At 34.9% G+C, this 13,116-nt stretch overlaps 1 protein-coding gene across 1 annotated transcript in view; it reads left to right on the plus strand.

Moving 5' to 3' along the window:
• Positions 1 to 13,116, plus strand: part of EXOC2 (exocyst complex component 2) — a 127,912-nt gene that overhangs the window by 90,644 nt on the left and 24,152 nt on the right. Inside the window, exon 23 of the mRNA XM_065753320.1 lies at positions 165 to 306. Within this exon, the coding sequence (XP_065609392.1) occupies positions 165 to 306 (142 nt within the window). The remainder of the gene's footprint in view (positions 1 to 164; positions 307 to 13,116) is intronic.

Below are 13,116 nucleotides of genomic sequence, written 5' to 3' on the forward strand. Positions count from 1 at the left end.
AGCACAATGAGAAAAAGATGGTGTATTGACTGGAATTTAAAGATAGTATGGAATTTTGTACTTTTTTAAAATATATTATGAACTGAAAATTAAAGACAATGTTCTAAGGTTTTACAGTATATGATTAAATTTTTGTAATCAATGACCATATGTGTTTTGTTTAGGTTAGTATGGAATCCTTGAAAGAGTTGGATCAGAGACTGTTTGAAATGTACATTGAATCCAAGGCAGATCCTATAGTTGGGTCATTAGAACCTGGCATCTACGCAGGATATTTTGACTGGAAAGATTGTCTTGTTCCAGCAGGTAAGTATCTGCTTATTAAACTCTGAAATTATTTTAACAGTGATTGATAGAAGCTAAAATATACTGTACAATTAAAAACTTCTTTCTACTCTGTTTTTAACTTTTGACAAGTTCTTATTATAAGTTCTTTCTCACAGGTTTTATTTAATTCCTAAATCATTTTTAACTACCCCTAAATGATTAAAGCAGCTTTTATCACTGGTAATCTTTTTAATGCTTGTTTTTGTGATTATTTTGCTTCATTGCTTATATAGAATAGAAATTATTATAAAAGACATCTTTGCTATTTTCTTATGAAATTCATTGAGATTGTTTGGATTTCTTTCCAAAGACTCTGGCCATTTTGGTAATAGACATAATTACAGGTCTGAAAAGGTAAAATTATGAGCAAATGCATAGTATAAAAGTAGTTCAGCAACAAACGTCAAACCATTGAAGAAGGGCAGGAATATAGTATTTAGAATGACTGAGATGTTAGTCATTTATTTAGGTGTGCTGAGAGCCTCCATTTTAAAGGAGCATAATGAGTCTGATTTTTTTTAGAAGTGAATGCTGTACACGTGTTAGGTTTAGATCCTCTGAACATGGTATTTATGTGGAAATTAGTTGCAGTACCTTTAGTACTTTTTTTTATCTGATTTATTATTAGTTTTCAATAAATAATTGATTGGATGACAGTTCATATGTTCTTGGCTTGATTGTTTTACAGAGCTCTATTCAGTGCACTTAGAAATTATGTGATAATTTTAAATATGATAGGCAATTACAAGAAGCATATTTGTATCTGAGCTGCAGTGCGTGCTAATTGACAAAAAACACAAAAACTGTAGAGTTTATTATTTTTGAGAAGTAGTTCTTCTGTCTTTCAGTATTAGTTTTGTGCTTGGAGAATATGCTCTAGTATGTGCAGTAGGCATAAATTTTGATCTTGTACATAGGTTGCTCCAGAAGTAATGCATCCGATTTATTTCCATGGAAACTACAACAGATATAAAGAGCAGAATTATACTGTTTGAAAGAAAAAATTCTCAGCTACAAAGCACCTTTTTTTCCTACATATTCAGCAGCAGCACCTCTGCATTTTCACCACTAATCAGGAGCCTGTATGCCAAACTCATAAAAAATCTGCAGCTAAAAAGGTGACACACTGGCTCTTTCATTACTGCTGAAATGCACCACTCACCATCACACTGTACTCACATCCACTGTTAGGTCTTTCTAAATGTTCAGGAAGCATCCATGAATGTTAGCAGGTTTCATTTTTTTCCACGTGGAGAAATTTAGTGATGTACTTTTGCACCATATTCATTTCTATGTGATATACCATTTTTCAGGACTGCCCCTCTGCAGCCATCTGTCACACAGCAACAAAATGTAAGGGATTATTGGTGAGAAAGTTCATCCTTTACTGCCATACCACCAACATCCACCTCTGATGTTGTGGGCCAACATAATAAAATAGGAGGCATTACTTTTGGAGCAGCCTTCATGTATGTAGTCAAATGTACTGTATTCACTACTGCAATAAAAAGTGTGATTTTTACCTTTAATTTGTCTGCTTCTGGTCATGTTTAAATAATTCTGAAAATACTTGGAGCTCTGAAAATAAAATTAGTCATTAGCATGGCCTCCTTTTTGGATTAAGTCAATGAACTTCACTATTGAAAAGGACTGATTTAAAACCAGCTTCTTCACAGGGCATATGACTATCTGGCTTTATCTAGTATTCAAGAAAAAAAAATCTGCAAGCATACAGCTAATTTTTCCAATAAACTCCTATTGACAAAGAAAATGAAATTGTACAGCAAATTTTATTTAAAAAACACTTCTTGTAATCTAAAAAATTCTGTAAGTTGCAGTAGTGACATTCTCTCTCTCAAGGGGGAAAAGAATTAAGAAATAAAGAAAAAGACCCTGCAGTTGGCCTCCTAATAAGGCATGAAAAGTATCTACTTAATTAATCTTAAATAACATACATATGACTGGGAGTGGGTCTCTCTGTGTTAAATGTACTATTTACTCAAGGTTTTGTTGAAAGATAATAAATAGTTCTGAGGAGGAAAAAGATACATTTATGTAATCAAAATTATCAGCTGTTCTTCAGTAGACTTTATGGCAGCAAAAATTAATGATTTTATTTGAATCACATAGCTGATTTATTTCTCAGTTTTTGTAGCTGTCAGTTGTTCTTGTGTGGTACTATGAATGATATGTGAATGCAGCTCTATATCCAGTGGTCACTCCATGATCGTTTGGGTCTTTCATATGGTTACTGCAATAGCCTTTAAATAGTACTAGTTGTACAGTAAGGGCAAGTTTTGACAAGAGTAATCCTGTTTTTAAACGTGAGCAGTGGGGCATGATATCTTTTAAATATGGGCAAAGTGATGTGGTGAATACTCTGCTACAGTCTGAAACTTTCTGCATTCCATCTGGATACTGGAAGTTTTAACAGAGCTGGGCGTGTTAATGTCATGGATAAAGCTTTTGCAAAGGAAACTTTTGGAGGGGGGAGGAGGGAAACAAAACATGAATGTGCAAAATCTCAGGAATTGGTTAGGAATATCATTTAAGAATTTTCTGATGATGGATTTTCTGTGCTGCTAATCCAGCCTAGAAACTGTTTTGAACAGCTGTATTATTCAAATTCTAGCAGATACTTTGTTCTTGACACTCACCCTACTGATGCTGAGGAGAAGAAATAGGAAGACTGAATTAAAATGCAGGGAACCTAATCTGGATTGTCAGATAATGTTTTTGGGTAGGTGGATTTGTTCAAGGAGAGGATATAAATGTGGATAGAAAATAATGTAGCTTAAATGGAATAAACAGTGGAACAAAAAAAATTGCGATAAAGATCAAGCAGGAAGTTTAAAGTGGAAAGAGGAGGAAAGCAGGTCTGAGTGATCAAGGTAAAAGCATAGTGTGGCATTTAGAAATAATACAGGAATGGATTTAAACAGATACTGCAAGGAAGAGGCAGACCTGAAGCAACGTGCAAATGCTGGAACAGGAATGCCAAATGCTCTGTAGATCGGTAAGCTTTCCAGAAACTGGAGTGGAATCCAATGAAACTCTTCAGTCTTATGCTTTCAGCAAGTATCTGTGAAAGGCTTTAGTAAAGTGTGTCCTATTTGTCCTGTAGGGATGGCAGCCCACATACATTACCAATCGTTTTCTTTGTGGAACTAGCAGATGTTATGGGTATATTTCTGCATGCTTTCAGTTATGCTACAGACAGTGGTGTGTTCTATCTGTATTATCACTGAGAAACACAATAACCTGAATGTTTTGCATTGCTGGCTCCATCAACTTTATTTCATTCTTAGGATCCAGGCTGCAAAAGTCAATATCATTCGCCAAATGACTCATATCCACTGTACAAAAGTTACACATGTGTATGTCTAACAGTTCTGTTGTTGAGCCTTACAGACCAATGCAATAGAAGTGTTTTCTAGTTTCCGTTCTGTTTTGCTCCTTTCTTTCTTTTGAGAGTGAGTGAAAGTTATCTACAGGTTACAAAGGCAATCAAGTATAATCCAGTTTTTTAGTAATAACATTATTTCCTACATGGGTGTGCTTGACTTGTGTCTCAAAATGGAGGCCATTATGGAGATAAAATGGGATTTTGGATTAACTGGAGCTATTCCTGGCAAAAAACTACTCTCAGCTGTTAGATTTTGAATGAGAAAGGAGGGAGAAAAAGTGGAGAGGCAGGATTCTGTCCATGCCTCTACAGGGTTTTCTGCATTACTTTGTCTACTCAAACAAGCATTCTATCTTTAGTTTTAAAACACCTGCTTTGAACCCTGTCACTTTGAACATTCTTATTTAATTTGCTTGCCTAGAGAATTGTAACATACAGAATATTCAGAAAAAATCTTGCCCAAAAATCTTTGCAATCTTTACGTCACTGATGCCTTTCCAGTCATCTGTCTCTAAGTACTGCAAATGCTACTTCCTTACATCCTGGAATGTATGGGGTAATAGGAGAATGGAAAGTACTGTGATAAATGAATAGTTACTGTGAAATCTGAATGAAGCTAGGAAGGCCAGATGCAAGATTAAAACATACCATGCTTCTGTCAGTGTGGAAAAAGCATATGTTCTGCACTATTAGGCAGTTGTCTTTTAATATTTAGATATTTACTTATGCATATGTTTTTTGTTAGTTTTAAATAAGGGAGGCCAAACTGTTTACACTGAGCAAATTTTAATTTAGTGTATGTGCTAAAGTTTCTACGACTTAGATTTTCAACACGCGTGCTTTTTTTTGATACATAAGTTCTGAATGTCAGTAAGAACACTTGTAATTATACGTTTGTCCCTTTATTTTGATCTAAGGTGTGACTCACTGCTGGTGGTAGAAGGTGACACGATTACCTTATTTATTGATGATAAGTAACTTTCATTTAATTGTTCATTTTAATGTCAGTGTCAGCATCTGAGTCTTTACAAGAAAGTCTTTGATTATAATATGCAGTAACAATGAGGGTTTTTTTTCTTGAAACATTGTTCTAATTTATGTTTCTGACAATTAAGAGAAATATAAGGGGATAATGAGAAACAGTGTTAATCAGTTGCCAAGTACATTTTTAGATGATTTTTGCTTTTGACTGAGCAGTCAGCTAGTTTGGTATATGGGGCTTTTTCGACAATGTTCATTCTTTGCTCTTTTGGTAGTAGATTTTTTTTTCTAATTTCATTTATTCTGTTTTTTAATTAAATGTAAAATGCATGTGTTTTATCTCAGTCACCTGACAACTGAAGTTAGACTATTCTCTTCTGGATTCCAAGCCTAGAGTCTTTGGTAGGGTTAATGAAGTGGTTGTGTTATATGGAATTTGGATGGAAAAGATTTCTGCACACTGAAGTTTGTGCAGTACAAGCAAAAGTTTTTTGTAGAATGTAGGCATCCAATCTTTTTGATTATTACTGTGAAGCACGCATGCAAATGTCATTTTTTTCCTGAATAAATCGGCATGGAAAATTATATTTTATTTGCTTTATATACAGCTGCATCATACTTTTGAGTCTATAATCTGTGTGGATTTCCCTACCACACAAAAGTGGGTGTTTGTTTTTCTGATGAATTTAGTTACAGTGATCCTTCATAAATTTTTTTCTGAAATGCTGGCTGCTGTGCAGCTTAGCTGGCATTCATTCAAAGGTCACAATATACAGAGTTGCAGAGGTGAGTTAATCTTAAAATATGTATCTGAGTTTCACTGGTATTATCAGGCACTTAAGTATTTTTGGTAGCCTTTAAAATTTCACATTGCATTGAAAGTTTCAGATGGTCTCACGTTTTCGTTTGAAAGTTGATTGTGTTTTTTGGAAATTCATTCTGTACTTGGCATATACTGAGTTATAGTAGAGCTAAATCTGAATTCCATCCAATTTGGCATGTTAATGGAGTATTGTTTGAAACATTTCAAATATGTCAAATGCCATTCTTACAGTAAAAGATTAAGCGCATCAGATCTGTTAAATCAAATTTGATATACTTGTCACATCTCTTAGCTGTTATTTGTCTAATTTAAAAATCTAATAAAAAACTTGTAATGGCAATAGCCTGATGAAAAGGTACTCAACAGTTAAAAATGAAATATCTAAAAGCATATTTAATTTGTAGTTTCACAGTGACATACTTGTCAACCCTAACTTTTCTTCTTTTGTTTAATTTGGGGCACCAGCACCCTGCTTACGTTTAAGATGACAAGTGCATTTACATCTAAAAAACATTTGGATATAGTAGATTTTTTTTTAATAGGCAATTACTTTTCAACTGAAATGCACAAAATGGTTTGGTTTGAAATCTCTGTAACCCTTTAGATTGCTTCTGATGTTTCAAATGGATGGTTTCAGAATGATCTTAATGTAGGTGTGTTGTGTTGTGCATTGGTGGAGGAACTTTTTTGGAATGCTACTATCGTTATACACAATACTTAAGTGCACTTACTAAAGCGTGTTGGTTTATATTCCAAATAACTCAATTTACAGCATAGCAAGGAAATATTAATAATGTTCTGCGTCAACAATCAGAATCTTATTAGGGTGAGTTTAATTCAGGGTTCTTAAATAACTAGTCCAACATACAAATCCTGCATATGTTGTAGGACTGCTGTTCCAGCATTTGGTTCACTACGCATGGTTCTCTGCAGACTAGAATCACGTACTATAATTTCAGAATCAGTGGCTATCATATCATGGTTTTTTAATTAATTTTGTAAAAAATAATTATATGATAATTTGATGCTTGAAATATTAACACAAATTTCACTACTTGTTTCAAAATATCTTCATTTGTATAACTTCATTTTAACCTCAAATTTGTCTTCAATTTCACTTTCAAACTTTCACTTTTCGTTACTCTTCTCACTTCTGATAATGGTGACATTTCTTTAACATATTGCACTGATGTCTGGATTATAAACACGTTAATATTCTTGCTGGTGGAATGATGTTGACATGGTGCCTTCTGAATCACTGGTAACAGTTGTGAAAGATGAGAACAGGAGAAGGACCACTCTTTCTAGTTTTCTTTATCTACTGGCAGGAGTTGTCTTTAATTTCTGACTGCTGCAGAAATCACACTAGAAACCATCCTGGAGAAGACATTGTATTCTCTATATATATCTTCCTGACGCATATCTTCCTGACACACATCGAGTTGCACACAGACTGTATTTTAGTTATCTTCTTGTGCTTTTCACACATCTTGCATGCTAGATTTTCTGCTGCTAAATATTTTTAGTCATATTTCTTGTTTGCTGTTCTCAGCAGACTCCAGGCTTTACATGTGAAGGAATGCAGTAGTTTGCATTTGACATTTGAAAGCACAAGTGCCGCCTTCATGTTTACAGTTATTCCCTCTATTCTGTTTTCTTAGCTTACTGTGTGCACTAATTGTTTTATTCTGAGATCTAGTTTAGACTTTGCAGACACTTTGTTTTTAGTAGAATATGGGATAGCTTCATCCTCTAAATTTAGAATGTGCTTCAGCGTTTGAATAATCCAAACTTCAGATTATAATTCTTGCGTCCATTTCCCTCTGATATAACGAGTCTTACAATTCTACCTTTCTGAGGGTTATTGCCATTCATATAGATTTGCATTTGATCCAAGAGTTCAAAGCTGTTCTCAGAAAAGTGAGCTTATTACCAACCGTGGTTAACAACGCATCATTTTGTAATATAAATTTTAGAAAGTCCGTTGTTTCTTTTGGAGGAGATGAGGACTGAAGGAAGGGTTGTTTTCTTTCCTTCAGCATTGCAACTGTTTGTAACTAGACAGACAGCTTTTTTTTTCTCCGTTTTTGAAAACCAACATATTGGTTTATTGATTTGCATGTATTTGTTAAGAAAAAATTCTTGTACACCTGCCTTCCCAGAAGAGAAGGAAGAAATACATCTATGTAAAGCTTTGTCTTTACACAGGATCCAACATGCCATATTGGAGCTGACTTTGAACTTCCAAAAGCACCAAAAGACTTCCCCCTGAAAAATCTCTCAAGGAAGCTACCTTCTCCAGAAAATAAGGCATTGTGAAATCAGACAGCTTCTTTAACGCTTTCCTTTGGGTACTGTATCTTTGAATTTCTAGACAGTGTAAATGTTTGGAAGCTATTAGGTCAGATAAAATCTGATTTTTACAGTATGATAAGTAATTTATTTGGTAAGGGTGTTAAATGTAGCTTAGCTTCATGTGTTTGTAAGTGAAGTATTTTCACTTTCTAAAGGGATTTGAAGAGTTAGTATAATTTTTTAACTGTTAAAATACTGTTTTTTACAAGGATTTTATGTTACATTTTCCAGAAAGTCTAATAAGCTTGGTTTCTTTTATAAGAGCATACATTCTCGTTGGTTTGAGTCCTTAAAGTTTATTCCTGTTTTCTTTGCTGGTGAAATATCCATCTAACACATGAGGGTCGTTTAGATCATCTCCTTCAATTAACCAATAGCTGATTTTGAAATGTTGACTTTAGAAAAAATCCAAAATAATTAAATGAACTGGAAAATATTTCCCAAGTTAAAGCTCTGTTTAAAAGCTCCTAAACCATTGTAAGTAGCATGAGGAAAACTTGCAGGAACAGGGAGTGGAAGAGAGGATCTTTTACAGGAGAGGACACAGTCGAACTGCAGAAAGCTTTCTGCAACTGTAATGAGGCAGAAAGCACATTTGGAGCACTGTCAGGCTATGTTTGCAGGTTGAGCAAGTGAGCAGGAATGAGTGGATGGAGTAATGGGAGGGAAAGAATGCAGCCATACTTCACATGGCTTTGGGAGCCGGAACTGAAGATCCAGGAAGGTAAAGGTGCACAAAGTAGTTTATGTAGTACTCTACAAAAATAAAAGTGAGCATACATACAAAGAGGTGGAAGTTTAGAACTCCAGTGATCATCATTACTTGTTTTATTTGGTTACTTGTCTGAAGAAGTTTCTGTCTTCAATTTAAGAATTTTGTAATCTTTGTAGTCAATTTAAGACATTAGTTTTGAATAAGATTGAGGTTTAGGCTTAGTATTAGACTGCTCCTTCAATTGTTATGTATAGTGGCTAGATTTTTTTATTCTTGATAATGCTCAGGATAGTTTCTGCAACTCTCATTAACAAACTGAGATGTAATGAAACAATCACAGTGTGGAAAGAAGGTCACATGGAAAGTAAAATTCTTTGTTGTCCCACACTCCTTGGGCTTTTTAGGAAGAGAATAACCTCAAACAACAAATGCTAGTTTCCATGGATGTGCTCACTGTGTAGATGCTTTGCTTTATCTTCTGTAATACCTGGTAGAATAATGTTGGCAGCTAAAAGAGCTTGGAACTGCTCTCATCTTGTTACGCTAGCACAATTTGAATGTCCCTTTGGCCACTTCTAGCCAGAATCAAAAGGCATTCGTGCTTGTGCTGTTGCTGCATAACTGTCATTTAATCTGTGCTGTCTTTTCCTTTTGGATGGAAGTAATTTTCTACTGTACGGCATTTATCTACAAACATCTCAGAAATATTAGAAATTTCTTTTCTACAATTTTCTATTTTAATGCACGTATTCTTTTGGAACTGTAGTATTCAATCACTGTACATTACATTTACCGTTTTGAGGGAAGAAAAGATCCTGTTGAAATCAAGGTGTCTGTTTTTATAAGTTGGGCTCAAGGCAGGTTGATATTCTGTTGAAACTGAAGCTTTAACCTGGGGAACGGTTTAGTAAGTCATATAGAAACCATGTTCCAAATTTAAGAGGAGAATGTGCACGGCAGCAGTGTAGTGTCAAGTGTGCACAGGTGGCAGTGTTTGAGAAACTTGTGTTCTATTGTTACTCATAGGTGACTGAGGTTCTCATTTCTGTTAATGACTGATCCATTGTAGAGCTTCGTTTCTGCTGCTTTTAGCAAAGGTATAATTCTCTAGTTCAAATTATACATGTTCAGAATTTTTTATTTAAATGAAAAGTCCCAAGTTAAAACTTTGCTTTTGCTCTAGGAAAATTCTGCTAGACTTGTCATTGCAGAGAGCTGACAGAATAATGAAAAACATTATGCCTTCGCCCTGTGTGGCTCCTATGCTTCACGCTCATGCTTAGCAAATGGGTGTTGGTGTTTGTTTTGTTTTTTTTTTTCTCCTGCTAACCTTCAGCATGTTGCTACTAATTAGCAACAGTCCACAACATTGTGCATTCTCCCTTATAAAGATGCCTATTGACTTGTGATGGGGATCCTTCAAGGGTCATACAGGTGTATAGTGATACAGTGTGTCCTGTACCGCTTGTGCAGATTGCAGAGTATTATGCAAAAATTCCTGAAATTTGCCCTGACAGATCAGCAGGGAAGGTCCAAAAGCCTTGATGTACTTCCTAAGCACGCTAGACAGTTCATGTTCTGGTTACGGTTTGAAGTGATGTATAAGGGGATTATGGTAAAGCATAAACCATACTGAATTCAGGACAAAATGAGGAGTCAATATTTTCTAATCCCTGAGTATGTATAGTACGTAAGGATCTTATGGTTTTTAACATTTTAAAAATACTGATTAAAATACAATCTCCAAAATGTACCTTGCTGCTGGACCGCTAACTAGGGAATGGCAAAATAGCTATCTACTCAGTAACTTTCTGCCCTGGAGAGCATGCACATGCATATTTTTAAGTTGGAAATTTTACTGTGATAATCTCAGCTTTCTGTACAAAACTATCCAAACTTCAGCCTAGAGCATGTTCTCTCTGTAGCCAAGTTATAAAGCCCTTGAACTCTCATTTTTTAAGTGGGAAAATAGGATTGACTTCTAACAAAACAGCAGATCCATTGTAGTAAAAAAAACTTTTCATTAGCTTAAAATTTCTTTACACGATGAATAGCAATTTAAATTTAATGAAACACTTAAACTTTATTGATGTTTGGATAAAATTATGGTGCTAGCCTTCAGCCGTTGAAGTAATTCAAAATTATTAAAATCCTTTACTTTGAACTGTGAAAAATCTTAAGCTTTCCAGTTATTGTGGGTCACTCCTGAGTCCAGATAGCTTCCAAATGTTAAATTTGGACTAGAACAATTTTTAAGGATCTATTGTTCAGGTCATGCAAAGACATTCTTCATTTCAAACCCATGCCCTTTTCAAAATGCAGCTGGGATTCAGTGAAACTTGGAAGTAAAAAGCTATGAAACACTAACATTGGAAGCTAGTGTGAGTTCTCACCTTCACTCTAATAAATAGGATAAATAGCAAACTGTCTAGGTTGCTATGTATCTTTTTATTTTTTTTTTGGTTAACATTTTCCTGGCAGAGGGGCAGGCAACAAATTACTCGCTTTACTGTAGTAACATCTCTAAAAGCTGCTATGGTCTGATTCCAAATCACTGCATGTTTAAATGCACCAATAAATAAAATTCTGTGTGAAATCCAACTTAAGGCGTTTCTTGCGGTGAAACACACTCTTGTGAGTAATTTTCAGATTTGCTGATCCACATACATTTGACTTCAGTACATGCTGCAGTTTTAAATACACACACTGGTAAAAGTAAGGGCTGTCTGAAAGTCGAAATTGACTGCCTCTTCACAGTCACCACAGGTTACCACGTCTGTGAAAAAGAAACTGCGTTTTACCATAGAAATCAAATTTGAGAATTTGATAAAATGAAGCAGAGTATAGCCTCCCAGTACATCATCTGAGGCATCCATCAGATCTGTAACCTTAGGTCTGTCTTACTGCTAGGTACTTCCAACAAGGCTGCGGAACATTGCTGCCTATTTGTTTGCTTGCAAGCTAATACCATAGCTTTGATTTTGTTTCTGGTTTGTGGAACTCAATTAATAAGGACAAATTAAAATCCTTTTTATCCACAAGTAGTACACATAGGCATTTTAGAAGAGAGTAAGAAAGAATATTAGCAGGCAGTTCTGTAGCTTATTTCAGTGTGGTGACTGACAGTTTGCTTTTTTTTCTGAGTTAGGAACATTCACAGACCTTTGCACAATTAATATCCAAAAGTATGAAGCTGTATGCTATATCTGTGCTGCATCTTAAGAGTTCCTTCAGCCTGCTTGTTATGGTTGTGCTATTGATACAATTCAATGACAGTCGTAGTTGTTTTTATTAATTGCTAAGAGAAATATGTGTAGAAGACAGGAGATCTGTTTATCTTATTGCTGCTAGTAGTCCTTTTGCTCAAAGCACAACTTTGTAAGTTTTTAAATAAGACAATCTCTTTTTAAGAGTGCATACTCTATTTCCTTTTGCTTTTTTGCCTTTCGTTTACTTACCAAAGTACATCTGTCTTAAAGTAAGCATGGATATGTTTCACTGGTCAAACAGATGCAGGACATAACCGGACACTAAAGTTTGGTTATCTGTATTGTACCAAGGACTTTCTTTGTGACATTGGTATCTTTTTGGATCAGTTGGCTTCAGGTTTTTGTTTTTTTTATAATGTTAAAGTTTGAGTGACAAGCAAAGTAAATTCATAAACACAGTATATCTCTAAACCCATTCTTCGTTTGTGAAATTGCTGTCATTTTGTATATGACAGGCTATTATTACTGTAACAGTAACTTCAGGAATTGAGAAGAACACACAGTTTCCTCAGCAAGTCTGTTTTGAAAGGTTTTAATAATTTTAGGTTTTATAAAACCATGAAAGGACACCTTCAGGGTGCCTTAAAAAATGATGTGTTTGAAAGAAATAAATTAATATTCTTGCAGACTATGCTTGGTTTGTGTTAATGAAAGGAAATATTGCTTGAGATTTTTGGATTCAACTGTTCTCAGTTTTGATAAAGATGTTGATTTTTAGTATACCTTAGAATTAAAGGAATGATTTTTTTTCCCAATGGCTTGGTCATTCAGTGTCTTTATGGTGCATTCAACTACCTTCTTTTTGCTGTGAAGTGCTTTTTTTTGGGTTTTTTTTTTTTTTGTATTTTTAAATCCATATTTCTTGCCATTACATAGATGTCCTGATATAGGAGGATTTGGTAGACATATAAAGAAGTCAGTCTTTATTGCTGGCCTTGACCCCTCACTGGCATCTCTTGGCATCAACCTGAGCATCTGTGAAGTGAGAGATGTGCTTGAAATTGGCAAGGACCTCTGAAAATGTTGAGTTATTACACTAAGCTGTTTGTCTATCAAAGTTGTGAAGAGGTAGAATTGTTGGGTTTTTTTTTCCTCAATGGCTCACTTTTCAAGAATTGAAAAATCCTATAGGTAAATGATCAGTAGAGCCACAGTACTGGAAAGATTGTATACTGGCTATCTATGAACAGGGTACTAGTTTCAGAAGGTGATATTACTTTAGTATGTACACAGCATACCA

This window comes from Cyrtonyx montezumae, unplaced genomic scaffold (genome assembly GCF_038088225.1).
Source record: "Cyrtonyx montezumae isolate F1298 unplaced genomic scaffold, pur_monq_1.0 scaffold_8, whole genome shotgun sequence".
Lineage (NCBI taxonomy): Eukaryota > Metazoa > Chordata > Aves > Galliformes > Odontophoridae > Cyrtonyx > Cyrtonyx montezumae.